Raw genomic sequence first — 14,415 nt, forward strand, 5'->3', positions numbered from 1 at the left:
GCCGCCGCCGGGCAAGCAGGCGGAGCGCAGCGCCAGGGGAGGGGGAGCGAGCGGCGAGCCGCCGTGGCTTGCCTGGCGGCGGCGGCGGCAGCAGCAGCTGCTTCGAGACGCTGACTCGAGTATAAGCCGAGGGGGGCATTTTTCAGCCCCAAAAATGGGCTGAAAAACTCGGCTTATACTCGAGTATATACGGTAAGTAAATGAAGACTATATATAGGCCATAAATAAAAAAGAGTTCCTCCTAGAATCTTCCTTACAAGTTTCATCTCTCTCTTTTTCTCTCTCACACACACACACAAACACACATGTTAAGTGTGGCCATACTAAAGCATTGTTCTATTCTTGTGAAAGGGAAAAGCTAAAGAGTAGATGCAGGTTTATTTTGATGGGGTTGTAACTAATATAAATGTAGCAACATTTCAAAACACAAGGTTTATTCACATAGTTCACATAGCTGTTTTCTTCCTGCTCTCTGTTCATTTCAGTATGTGGCAGTACCTGTCAGACCTTATATTGGCTCAGGCGTTAAGCAGAATCAAGCTTGATTAGTTCTGGGGTGAGAAGAGAATACCAGGGTTGTCAACTAGACTTGGAAGTTAAAAGGAAAAAAAATCGTAGAAGAAGCAGGGACAATTGTTGCCAAGAAAACAACATGGATGTGTCCAAATAACTCCAGGAGTTGAGTTCAGTTGAAGAGATATATTTTTTCTACCATGTATTCATCTAGTTTGAAGTTATATTTATGACAGCGGCCACTGCAATAGCATGTGATAGTGAGTTTTGCACATTTTATGTTTAATCAGTTACTGGACAATTTGTGTAAATAACCATTTTTATGTCCACTTAAGAGTCTGAATGGCTTGAAGGAGGATAAGAGTCATATAAGTCATCAACCACAACATTAACAACATTGTTATTATTATTTTTCTTAGTCTTTATTAATCTTCTGGCCTCCAGCTGTATGCTAAAAACTTTCAATAACATGCAAGAGATTTGCTCCAATGTTTTTCAAATTAAAAATTTAAACATTATCAAAATGAAAGTTTAAAATGTATCAAGATTTTAATCATTTATTCAGTCATTTCCCCTAATTAACATATTTAAAATTACAATTTTTAGACAATAACTTTTGGAAATTTTTTAGAAACTTCATTCCAACTTTTGGGGGCAACTAGTACCACAATCTGTGCATCTCTGTATTAATGCCTCTGCCAGTCCTTGTTCCAGGTCTACTTTATTTCTTTTTAGTACAATGGAAGAGGCCCTAATATTTAGTAATATTTAGCCAGACCATTGGCTATATATAATTTCCTTTCTTTCTTTTTTATGCTTTTAGAGCACCACTGGTCCCTGGGTTTTGTTTTCTAACAAGCAGCTGATGCCAAGCTGTGTCCTATTTATTGCTTCTTTCTGATGACAGGCAGCACATTTGGCTCAGGACCTGACCTGTGGCAGTTGTGCCCAGTTGACAGCTTGTCTATTTTCAGTGTCAGAAATTAGAAATAGCTTATTTGGCAGATTTCATGTTCTACTATTCTTTGCTGTGATTTGTTTCCTCCTCCAAGAGTAGCAAATGGCTTTATAGCTATATCTGTGCTCCAGACACCCGGGCTCAGCTGAAACTAGCAAGCTCTCCAGACCTCTATTAATTAGTCTAGTCTTGAATTTGAATGTAATCTTATGGTGGACTGTTAATTTGTACTAGATCACTGTGCCTCAAAATATGTCCACTGGATTCTATTATTCTACCATTATATTTCAGAACTCATTTAAATCAGATCAGTTTGGAGGACTTTGGGGAGCCTAAATTAACAATGAAGGGAAAGGGAAAAAAATGTTGTTTCAAATCAATGAAGTTTCTGGAGCTTGAGTTTTCCTATTGCTGGTGCTGTTCTTATTCATAAAATCACTATAATTACAATTAGTACATATGGAGCTTTACAAAAACTAGAATGGAACTCTGCTTTTAATATGAAGTAAGTACAAGGCAAATGGCAGAAGCAGAAAGATCAAATAAGGGGAGATAATGGATCTGATTAACTATAGATGTGGCTGGGAATTTAAATTGGGTATCCAGTGATATCTTAATGAGGCTAAAAATATCCAAAGACATTATTTCCATACCTGGACCTTCTTCAACATCATGTTTTCCTAAACTTACTGCAAGGTGTAGACCTTTCCAGAGCTCTGCAGAATCTGGTTAATATTTTTGATGAATTTATGGGATATAGTAGGAAGGGTGTAGTTTTCTATATATTTCTTCATTAAACTCATCTCGTCCTTCCATTTATTGAACATCTAGCACAGTGGTTCTCAACCTGTGGGTCGGGACCCCATTTGGGGTCGATCGACCATTTCATGGGGGTCGCCAAGCAAGGCTGTCCGCCATTTTTTTTGTCCGCCATTTTTTCCCCTTTTCCAGCGGGTGCCTTACCTCCCTTGGGCTGGGCCAGCTGGTGGTTGGCCTGCTCCGTCTCTGCCGCTTGCCAGCTACACCTCGGCTGGCGCAGGGGGCAGAACCACGCATGCGCGGCGCTCCCGGGCAGGGAAAGTCCTCGACTTACGACCGGTTGGGTAGTCCTCTACTTACGACCGGTTTAGTCCTCGACTTATGACCGGTTTAGTCCTCGACTTATGACCGGTTTAGTCCTCGACTTACGACCGGTTGGGGTCGTGGCATTAAAAAGGTTGAGAACCACTGATCTAGCATGATTATAGTAATACACACTAAAAAATGAAACATTCATAGTATTAAGACAGGAGTGTGGAATTTGTAGCTCCAAGATATTCCTGGACTTCAAGAACTCTTCACTGCCTCAACCAGAATCATAAACTTTGCCCAGTCCTCATTTCTTAATCACTTTTGGAACTAATTAATTTATAGCTAAAGAGATTTTTTTTTCTTTGTGGCAGGATAATATTCCACTTGGTGGGTTATCATTTTTTCTGGATTACTAAGGACTAAAGAGAAAAAAGTTTTAAAGACTTATAAGAACTTCTGGCAAAAAGATTAATAAGGAGATGATGTAAGAAAGTTTAAAATGGATGAAGGGGACAGTGATTGTGTATTTTGCAGTGAAAATGCTTTTGAATGCTATAAAGGAAATTAGAAGCCACTTTGTTTCTTTTTCTTTCTTTGCTTTTGCACTTTTACCTCTTAATTCCATATTTTTTCATTTACTTTATATTTTACTTTATTGTATCTCCCATCTGGACCTACGAGAGTCTAAAAGCCCTCTTTGTCCCTCTTTCCATTAGGCCTCCCCAAATCTAACCACACAGCAAGAAGCAGAGCGCCAGACCATCCAGTCATTGCGCCAGGGAGGTGCCTTGACAAGCAAGTTCCTCAGCATGTCGTCTATTCCCAGTTGCCTTCTGGGGGTTGCTCTTGAGGGAGAGACCAATAATCACGGGCACGCTTCCTTGCTTCAACATGTCCTGCTTCTGGAACAGGCTCGGCAACAAAATACACTAATTGCTGGTGAGCAGGTCAAGATGTGATTTAGCATAGTGAGTGTGCCCACAAGGGTTGGGCATGGCATAGAAAATGTAGTACTCTACCATTGTTGCTTGGAAGCAGCTGAGAAACAAGAAGAAATAGAGTAGCTGGTACACAACTGTATAACATTCAATCGAAATCAGTAACATTTTTTATCCTGCCTTAATTTTTTATAAGTAACTCAAGATGATGAACATTCCTAATACTCCTTCCTCCTCCTATTTTCTTCACAATAACAACCCTGTGAGGTTAGTTAGGCTAAGAGAGAATCTGAACGAATGGCCCAAAGTCACCCAGCTGGCTTTCATACATAAGGGAGAACTAGAGTTTATAGTCTCCCTCTTTTAGCCTGGTGCCTTTACCACTAGACCTAACTGTCTGTCATTATCCTAATCTATCTTGGGCAATGCTGATAATTAACTAAATGTGTATCCAAGATGACTGCTTAGCTGCCAGAGGCAGCTCACTTATGAGGTATTTTATTCCTTTTTATTGGTTGTTCTCAGCAAAAGGGTACTACATAATTCTTCTGAAGCAGAATCATTTTAATGGGCTGCTGGTCAAAATGAGTAATTTCTGCTAAAGAGTGAAATCGGGAATCAAACATTTAAAGTGATTATTTCTGGCAAGAGATCAAAACTGCACAAAGAGGACAGGAAATAGAACAAATGTACTCCTCTGAATACCTGGAATATATTTCAGAAACAAAGTACTTCAGGGTACCACAATCAGCACATTAACATAGCAATGTCTAATATAATACAATCAAGATTTTTTTCACCAAGGGCCTGCAGTCGATGTAGCCCTATTGTTGAAGGGCTGAGGTCTGGAGAACAAGCAATCACAAGGTTTTTGAAAGTCTGAAAAAGAAAGTTGTCAGCAGAATCCTTTTTCTGAGGATTGCTACACCACTATAAAGGAAACAGCTTTATCATTGAGTATTAATGATATTCCATTTAATGATATTAAAAGTCACTGCAGATGGCAACTGCAGCTATGAAATTAAAAGACACTTGCTCCTTGGGAGGAAAGCTATGACAAACCTAGACAATATATTAAAAAGCAGAGACATCACCTTGCCAACAAAGGTCCATATAGTCAAAGCTATGGTTTTCCCAGTAGTAATGTATGGCTGTGAGAGTTGGACCATAAGGAAGGCTGAGCGCTGAAGTATTGTGGTGTTGGAGAAGACTCTAGAGAGTCTCTTGGACTGCAAAGAGATCAAATTAGTCAACCCTAAAGGAACCAATCCTAAGTGTCCTTTGAAGGATTGATACTAAATTGAAGCTCAAATACTTTGGCCCCAAATGAGAAGAGAGGACTAATTGGAAAAGACCGAGCCTGAATCTGCGGAGGAAAATGAGCGGGACCCTATGGAGGTCGAGGGAGAGGTGTCTGTGGTTTCAGAGGAATGTGGGGAAGAGCAGGCAGAGGCAGGCTAGGGCCCTTTAGGAGTGGGACAGGAGGAACAGGAGAGAGAGAGTTCAAGTATGAGGAAGGGCCACCCCCACTGATCCTAGAGCATGGAGAGTGGAGAGAAGGAGGGAACAACGCAGGCAGGCTCAACTACTTGGGAGGAGAGCCTTCCGCCCCTCTCCACAAGACACACCTGGACAATGAGATTTAAGGCGACACTGTGGGGAGAACAAATGCTGATTCCTTGGAGTTTTGTGTATGTTGTTGCTGATCTCTTGTTCTGTGACTTCTGTTTGGAAACCCGGACACTGACCATTGGACTGGCTGACAACATTGCTTGGGTGTTTAAAGAACTCGGACTGTATTTTAGCTCCCCTACTGAAACTGCTCAGGCAAGCGTGAGACTCGTTAGATTCAGGATCTATGTGTCATTCTTTCTTATCTCCATGGCCTTGAATAAATTCCTCTCCTAATTAGGCTGTATGTGAAACTACTTGCAGCCAGAGGTATGTGTGTGTCTTCCTTTGTTTGGAGGCTTGCCAGAAACATGGGAGCATTTGGGGAAAATTTGGAGCAATTAAAGGGTGGTTTGAATTTCCAGCTGACTGCGTTGCCTCTGTGCTGTGCCCTGGGTCATCACAGGTTGCTATGAAATCACGATGAGCTGGATACGACTTTGTGACTGAACAGCAATAACAGATTAATGATACTCAATACCAATTCAAGTAATCAGTATTGCCATACTTAGAAAAACTGCTTCAAATGCAGAACACAGTTTATCTACTTTATATTATCAGGAAGAATTGTTGAAATCAGGAAGATGGACACAATTTAATCAGTCAAGAGTAGATCTGTTTTTCATTAGGACTGCGTTGAACAGAGAACCCAGATTCAACCAAAAAAGTCAGTTTTATGATTATGAGTTTGCAATTGACTGCAAATTATCAGCCAGTCACATATTTTCAGATAGTATATTACATTACACACCAATTATGATAACCACCCTATCCGAAAATCCTAACTTTCTTGTTGTAGGGAGCATTTATTGATTTGGGATTCCATCTCATGCCTACAGCTCTCCCAGAAAGCAGGTATTCTTACCTTCCCTAGTTTTAACCATGAATGTATTTGTGGTAATGGAATGATCAAAGATCAGGTTATTTGTCTTCCTACCAAATATATGTTAATCTAAGAAGGACCTTTTTGTCCTCTCTTATCCAGCAATGAAACACTTCACACATACTGAAATAGCAATAAAGATTTTGATGGATAAAAGCTTTCAATACAGACCAGATTGCAAAATTTGCGGTAGCATCCAAAAAAGTGCAAGCAACTTTTTCCCCCTGGAATTGCAATTGATTGCAAAGGGGATGAACGTGCGCAACACTTTTGTGCTTTGAAAACTACTTTTAATTTAAAATTAATAAAAACAAGAAGTCGGTACATTCTTAGACTTTATTTTATGTATTTGATCACCAAGACCTGTGGCTAAAAGCAAATTAACTTTTGTCTTTCATCTTACTATATTTTTTTCTCGTATAGAAGCCTCTGTTGGGTTAGTGGCAGTGTTAGGTAGTCTTTATAATGTATCTTTGGTATAATTTTTCTCTCTTCAAAATCAGGTCTGCTGCTATCCAGCCAACCTTTGCATTCAGAATATGAGCTTTGCGAAAGTCTGGTCATGTTCAAGCTGCTTACTAATATTTCCATGTAAATAAAAAGAAATATGAGATCTAATTATAGGGCTAATTGCTTTTCATTTTTAAATGTAATGTAATGTAATACTTTGCATGTGTCTTCACAATAAAGCCTGGTCTCTTCATTACAGTTCCTCTGCATGGCCAATCGCCTCTAGTGACAGGAGAACGCATCCCCTCCAACCTGCGCACTGTAAGCAAGTTGCCTCGACATCGTCCATTGAGCCGCACCCAATCGTCCCCACTGCCTCAGAGCCCCCAAGCATTGCAACATTTGGTTGTGCAGCAACAGCACCAACATTTCTTGGAGAAGCAGAAACAGCAGCAGATTCAACTGGGAAAGGTAGGCAAATGTGACTCGGGCAAACTTTTGTGTAATCCATTTGGACATGAATCCATGTTCTCTGGTATTCCCAGCTAAAGTATACGATTGATAGCAAAGCTCTTTTTTCCCTTTCTATTTGTCATTCAGCATGCTCTAAGGTACCTGGGATTGAAATCTTCCAGCTACTGTCAGTCTGTTTACAAAAGGGGAATTGAATAATATGTGTATTTTTCTGAGTTCCTCTTTATCCTGTAGGCAGCTAAGAGGACTAGAAATGAAGCTCAAAGAATTAAAGTCACCAGAACAGCAAAACTATGTATTTAGTGTGCCTTGTTCCTCCCCATCCCAAGGCTTCCAGGTTCTTGCTTTGACCTCAAAATTACCAGGCAATTAAAGTGCAAGCAGTTGTTCCTTTTTAATTTTTTCCCATCTTGCAGATAATCACCAAGACCGGTGAGTTGCCCCGGCCACCTACCACACACCCTGAGGAAACAGAGGAGGAACTGACAGAACAACAGGAGTCTTTGGGGCTTGGTTTGGGCCTGGGCCAGGGGCCCTTTGTGCTGGATGGGTCAATAGAAAATGAGGGGACCCAGGATGGCTTAGAGGAACAAGAGGAGGACGAAGAAGAAGAAGAAGAAGAAGAAGAAAGTATAGCCAAAGAGCAAGGCTGTCTTCAAATGAAAGATGAAGCTGGAGTGAACAGGCTACAAGAAGAACAGGAGGTTGAGGAGTTGGGAGTTACTTACAGGCAGGTGAGGCCTCTCTTAAAATAGTGTGTCATTAAAATCTGTACTGAAGTCACAGGAAAGTGCTCGTTAAAATTTTGTTCTATTGCAAAAGGCTTCTCCCCTTCAAGACTACATGCAGTACGGGCGGGGAGGCATTGATGTTCATCTGTTCATTTCCTCAACAAGATAGCAAAGCATATAGGAATCCTTGTATGTATGAGAGTAAAGAACTTCTCTATGAGTTATGAGACTTTGTGCCTTGACACATATGCAAAAATGTGAGATTCAAACTTGCTTAGCTTAACACATTTTTAGGCATGGCAATTAATTTCTGGGCTAGCAAGGAAAACTAATAACACTTTTTTCCTGCTCTTCAGTATGAGAGGAAGTGAGATTCCATTATTTTATAATTGCTTTGGGGATTGTGTGTGGTGTCTCCATTTTGGCAACACTGCTGGCCAATTGGCATGGAAGAAGTAGAGGGTAGAAAAGAATGGAAATAGCAGAGAAATCATGATTCTAAAAATCATTAGTGGGCATAAAGGCAGAAAATACATTTGGGTTATTTATGATAAATACCCTAAGAAAATGTAGCTGCCATGCTACTTCTTGATATTTGCAGTGAAGTAGAAAAAAAGCAGAAGGGTTCAGAAGAAAAGTATGCCCCATTTGAATGATTAGTCATATTGCTTGGACATAAATATCAATTAAAGAAAAGTATAGCATGCTTTTAAAAGTAAAAATAAACTTTTATAAATGGAAAACAATACTGCAGACAGCAGCAGCAGTCCCATTGGAGATCAAACATATCAATTCTTCCATTCATGCTGAGCTTGTTTACTACTGCTTCTTGAGGAAGACTGGATCAAAGTAGGAAGAATAATATGGTTATGGAAGAATAGAAAAAGAAGTGCTTCATAGCACAGGAGAGGTGAATTACAAGGAACTATAAGTTTGGAGAACTAGTTGAATGACTATATTTCTTGTTTCCCATTCTTCAACCCCATTCATCTGAGATAATGGAGCTTCCAAAGGGGGAAATGACTCATCTACTGCATTACAGTCACCTTTTCTGTCTCTCTTATCCTTGGTTTCTGAGCATACTTCTGGCTTCTGAACGTCATCCTTGATTATGAGTCATCTGTCTTCCTTTCAGTTTTATTCATTTAAAAATTTCATCAGTTCCATACTAGAATGTGTGTTTGGCAAAAAAATGAAAGTCCTTTCCTCCAGAAAAAGGGTCAGCAAAGAAATCAGAATTGATTGAAAGGAGTTCAAAATTAAAGTATGTCAAAGGAACATTGAGGGGTAGCTTAGGACTCACATGCATATGGTATGGGTGCTATTGTTAAAATGAATGCCACATATTTGGAAATTTCTTGATTGAGTTTACTGGGGAATTCTATATTTAATCAGTCAAGCATAGAACACAACACCAGCCATATGCAGGTTTGATTCATGTTGATCATTTCCCCGTACATTTAAGCTCCATTTTCTCCAGTGTGATCCCATAGACAACCATATCTAAAAATCTTGGCAGTAGTGTGGAATTTGAAGCCTGCAATAATTACTGAGCATCAATGCCCAGCAATTCTAGCAACATGATCAGTGATGAGAAATTTTGGAGAATCTAATCTCTGGGAGATTAGTAATATCTGGGAGGTCAGAAGTATAATCCTGGATAATTTTGTGCTCAAGGGTGGAATGTTTTATCTTCTGTTCCTCCAGTGCATAAGTTCTGAATCATTGGATTCAAAATACAAGAAAAAATAATTTTAACTAAACATCAGAAAGAACCTCTTGACCAAGTAATCCCAAACTGCCTCTGAAGGTAGTGACCTCCTTCTCACAGTGCCTGGAGGCTATTAGGGGCTGGATGGGGAGCAATAAGTTGAAACTGAACCCTGGCAAAACCGAGTTGGCTCTGGGTTTGGAGGTCTTTGTCCCATAGAGAATTGCCATCTTTAGTCTTGGATGGGGTGGCACTACCCCAAACACACCCAGTGCATAATCTGGGGGTTCTCCTGGACTTGCGATTCCTGCTCTGCAGGTGGCAGTCGTGGCCAGGAGGGCCTTTGCGCAACTACGGGTTGTGTGCCAGTTATGCCCTTTCCTGGATCAATAAACCCTACTCACAGTCACTCATGCCCTAGTCACCTCTCATATTGACTATTGCAATGAGCTCTATATAGGGCTGCTCCTGAAGAACATCCGGAAGCTCCAGTTGGTGCAAAATGCAGCAGCCTGCATGGTTTTGTGCAAAACTCGGTGTGCACATGTATCACCTCTCTTGCAGGAACTGCATTGGTAGCCAATTTCCTTCCGGGAAAGGTGCTGGTTGTCACCTTTAAAGCACTTCATGGCTTGGGACCTGGTTATCTGAGAGACCATCTCTTGCTGGTCACATCTACCTAACCCACTAGATTGGAGAATGTTACGGGTCCCTAAGGAGATACATCTAGTGGGGCCTTCTCCATGGTGGCTCCCTCTCTCTGGAACATCATCCCTCCAGAGATGAGACTGGCCCCCACTCTAACACTCTTTCGGAAGATGCTGAAGACGTGGTTCTGCCAGAGCAGAACCCAGAGCAGGTGGAGCCCATTAAATGGCTTGTATGAATGTGTGTTGTTGCCAGGGTGGGGGAATTATTATTTTATTATTTTTCTTATTATTTTTACTTCTTTTATATGGTGCTTTTATAACCATGTAAGCCGCCTTGAGTCGCCATGTGCGAGTAAGCAGCAATATAAATTTTCTAAATAAAATAAAATAAACAATGAACTTGTAGAATTTTAAACAAAGACTTAATGGCCATTTGCCAGAGGTTTCCTAAATCAGAAGATGTGGTCTATATTATTTTTGAAGTTTCTGCCATGTTTTCGATTCTGTGAATGTACTTTATAGAATGTTCTCAACAAGGTACCTTCCAGATTTATTGTAACCATTTTCCAGGATTTCCAACCATCAGAGCAATTGGTTGGGGATTCTAAAATTCTGCAGATTGAGGATGGCTGCAGCATAGGGAGTCAGTGGCTGTGTTCATAGGTCACATTAACCCATGATTAACTGGAACTGGTTTGCTTAATCTAATTGCCTAAACTAGCCTAGTATTATGTGTGAATCTAATTATTTCTTTATGAAATTTATATTGCCATTCAACAAATCAGAGTGGCTTCCCACCCCCCAGCAAAAAATAAAAACCAATTTAAACAAATATATTAACACTGAAGATATTTGGAGGAAAAATACCATAGATGTTGCTGAGAGAAGGATTTGTTCTCCCATTGCTACTGGCAGAGAAATTAACCTTTCTGTGTGTGGGTTGCAGAAATAATTGGAAGGGGAGTGGGTTAGATCAGGATAAACAAATGTTTCCTTTCACTTCTTATACTTCCTGATAAATAATGTTTTGTGCTTGCCATGCCTATGTGATTCAAGGCAACAGGAAGCAGATCTGGGTCAGATTTGGAAGTAAGCAAAACACACACAAACACCACATGCACCTTCTTTAAACTCCTTTCCTCTCATTCTTCCATCTTCCAAGTGATCCTTGCTTGAGGTCTAAACTAATTTTTTTTTCAATGAACTTTTCAAATTAAGATGGCCAGCTGAGTAGGATTAGGCTACATCCATAGAACTTGCTATAAGATATGATTGATACCAGCCATATACCTGTCTACAGTAAAATTTCAGCTCTTTTATGTTTCTGAAATCTAATGTTTTAACAATATATATATAGTTCTCTTTGGGCAATGCAAAACAAGTTATTTTGAAATAACTGAGCTGTAAAATTTCATGAAATAACCATGCAAAATTAGCTATTTTTACATTTTGGAAGCATTCTGAATGCACATAGTGGTTCAAGCTTAGAAAAGATTACTTCCAGGCTTAAATCATTTCCAGACTGCTTTCAGCTATCCATTTCATACTCAAAACAGAACATTTTATGAAATTTTAGTCTTACAATGTTTCAATATGACATGTTTTGTACTGTCCTAGCTCTGTATGTACTAGGATGAATCATAAATACATGGACAAGTAAAAAAGCAACTGTCAATGAGCATTAGCTTCCTCATAAATGCTATAGGTTGGGCTAAATAAGGCAGTTTTTTTTAAAGCTGGTGAAATATTGAAATAGTAGATCTTTTGATCTGTCTTTCTTTTTCTTTCTCTCTGGCTACTATTCCTGTAAAATGTATAGGTATTTGCTGATGCACATCAGCTAAGATCTCTGCAGCTCTATCAAACTCCCCTGAGCATAAGTACTATACCCCATCAAGCCCTTAGCCGTACCCAGTCTTCACCTGCTAGCACTAGCCTGAAGAACAGTACACCTGAGCCTTTGGTCCATCACCTTTTCACTACAGGTAGGTGAAGGACTTTATTTCCTGAAGCTTGGAAGACAGTGAGATCATTGTCTTGCTGGGCATGAACAAGCTGCTTAGAAACTGCATCTCCTACCCTGAAAATTTCTTTCTCAGATATGCAAGGGATTCTGCATATGTTCTCCTTTATTATCACATCCAGTCCCTAGTGTCCAAGAACTAAATAGTGTCTCTGCTTTATTCTTTACTTTAGGGCACAACAGGATAATATCTTGAATTTAAATCAGTTTGGTTCATTGAGAGAAGATTGCCCGTTTGGTGGTTTTAACTGGATTTGTTTTATTATTGATTTATTTTACTTGATGAGGATTTAAGGCTTCTGTCAATCACAAAATGTTAAAACTTAAATAAAATTAGATATTAACCAGTATCAAAAGAATGTAGAAAAAAATTATTCTCTACAATTTTTCTTAAAGGTTGCCAGAATATCAGCCAAATGTAACTCATAGGGGAATGTATTCCAAGCTAGAAACAATGCAATGCTCTTTCCCATTCCAGATATGCAGGCTTCTGATAAGGGAGGCTTCTGCAAATCTTAATGACTGGAGAGGTTCATAACTGGAGGGGCAGTCCCTCAGATAATCAGAGCTTAAGCCTTAAAAATTTAAAAGGCTTTAAAAATAGCACCTTCAGTAAAAGCCAGTGAATATTTGGAAATCATGTGATTCCTTCACTTTGCCCAGGTTAGCAGATTAGCTAATGCAAATGCTTTTTAGATACTTTTAATTAATGCATTATTTTTTCAATTTTAGGGTCCTTTGTGGTTTGTTGGAGAGCCTGTTTGGTATAGTAGTTAAGGTATCAATGTAAAAACTGAGAGGTCATGAGTTCTGGTCCTGCTTTAGGCACAAAGCCAGATACTTTCTCTCAGCCCTAGCAAGACAATGGCAAACCATTTCTGAAATCTTTTCAGAAAAACTTTAGAGTTAATCCATGAGTCAAGACTGACTTAAAAGCACAGAGGAAAAAAAGTGGTTTGCTGGCTGCTATATGCCATTTGAATAGGCAGGGTTAGTGGAAAAAAATAAATATAATTTAAATTTGCATTAGATCTCTCTCCTTATATGTTCTATTATTTTCTCTTTTGTTGCATTTGGCTATAGTCTTTGAAGACAGTATGGCCAGGATGGGGGCTCAGTGGTAGATTATGTATTCTAATGTATAGAATGTATCTGAGAACCCCATCAACCTCAGATATTCTTAACAAATAAAAATAATGTGGTAGCCACAAGCTCCTGCTTTGTTTAAAACGAGTGGTAAGTCGCTGCGCAAAAAAAAAGAGAGGGGGAGAGAGAGACAGAGAAAGAGATCAGGATAGAAGAAGCCATGCTGGCTTACTGAAGCAAAGCGATCTTAGGAGTTTGTCTTCTAGTAAACTATTGCTTTATAACTGAACACATCCATGGTGGTAATAATTTTGTGATACAATAGTGTCTTTAGCATGCCATCAGAATCCCAATATGCTACCTGGGCAGGATTTTGGTTGCTTTTTATTTTTTTCCTCCTTCCTTCTGTGCGTTTTTACCACCTTCTCATAGGTGTTGTTTATGACACATTCATGCTGAAGCACCAGTGTACATGTGGAAACACTAATGTTCACCCAGAACATGCTGGGAGGATACAGAGTATTTGGTCCAGACTACAAGAGACAGGATTGCTAACCAAGTGTGAGGTAAGAAATCTCAGAGTGCAACTTTTTTGCCAGCGGCTGGTAAGACAGCTTCCAAAGTCACATTAAAAAAATAGCTCAAAAAATAGAAATGATTTTACAGTGGAGGAAGGGCGCCATCCTGGAATATCCAAGCTTTGTGGCATCATAAAAAATAAGAAATACAAAATAGATGAGTCCACAGCATCAGGCACGTGGTAGTTTTTATGCTGTTCCCAAGTCCTAATAAATTTGCTAATCTTTAAATTGCTGCAAGAATATCCAATTTTGCTGCATCTTATTTGTTTTGGAAACAATCCACAGAGAAGAGGATTTTAAAAACAAAGAAAGATACGTAAAGCATAGCCTTCAGCCTGTATTTCCAGCACAAAAGAAAATAACTGCAGTGGAACTCTGAAAACAAAAGCTACTCCAATTACATGTTACTGTACTACAAGTCCCAGCAGCCCTAGCCGGTTTGAACTGCTGGAATTTTTGCTTCAGCAAACACATATAAGACCTCAGATTTCTCTATCATAATCTGTAATACTTTGAGATTTCATAGAGTCAGAATTTCCCCAGCAAGGTCAGTCCATTCCAGGGGTTGTCAACACTCTTGATACCTAGCATGAAAACAAATAGTCCATGTACAAATTGAAAGCTCATGTTCCTGCATGAAAAACAGTACCATATACATCTTTCCTCATTGCTCTT

At 39.5% G+C, this 14,415-nt stretch overlaps 1 protein-coding gene across 1 annotated transcript in view; it reads left to right on the plus strand.

The window, feature by feature from the left end:
* Nucleotides 1–3,258: 3,258 nt before the first annotated feature.
* LOC107298287 (histone deacetylase 5) overlaps nucleotides 3,259–14,415 on the plus strand; it is a gene marked incomplete at its 5' end in the record, with an annotated part of 34,665 nt that continues 23,508 nt past the window's right edge. The window contains 5 exons of the mRNA XM_015827661.1: nucleotides 3,259–3,481; nucleotides 6,744–6,955; nucleotides 7,375–7,692; nucleotides 11,870–12,035; nucleotides 13,592–13,725. Of these exons, the coding sequence (XP_015683147.1) occupies nucleotides 3,259–3,481; nucleotides 6,744–6,955; nucleotides 7,375–7,692; nucleotides 11,870–12,035; nucleotides 13,592–13,725 (1,053 nt within the window). The remainder of the gene's footprint in view (nucleotides 3,482–6,743; nucleotides 6,956–7,374; nucleotides 7,693–11,869; nucleotides 12,036–13,591; nucleotides 13,726–14,415) is intronic.

This window comes from Protobothrops mucrosquamatus, unplaced genomic scaffold (genome assembly GCF_001527695.2).
Source record: "Protobothrops mucrosquamatus isolate PMUCROS unplaced genomic scaffold, P.Mucros_1.0 scaffold3848, whole genome shotgun sequence".
NCBI classification, from domain to species: Eukaryota; Metazoa; Chordata; class Lepidosauria; order Squamata; family Viperidae; genus Protobothrops; species Protobothrops mucrosquamatus.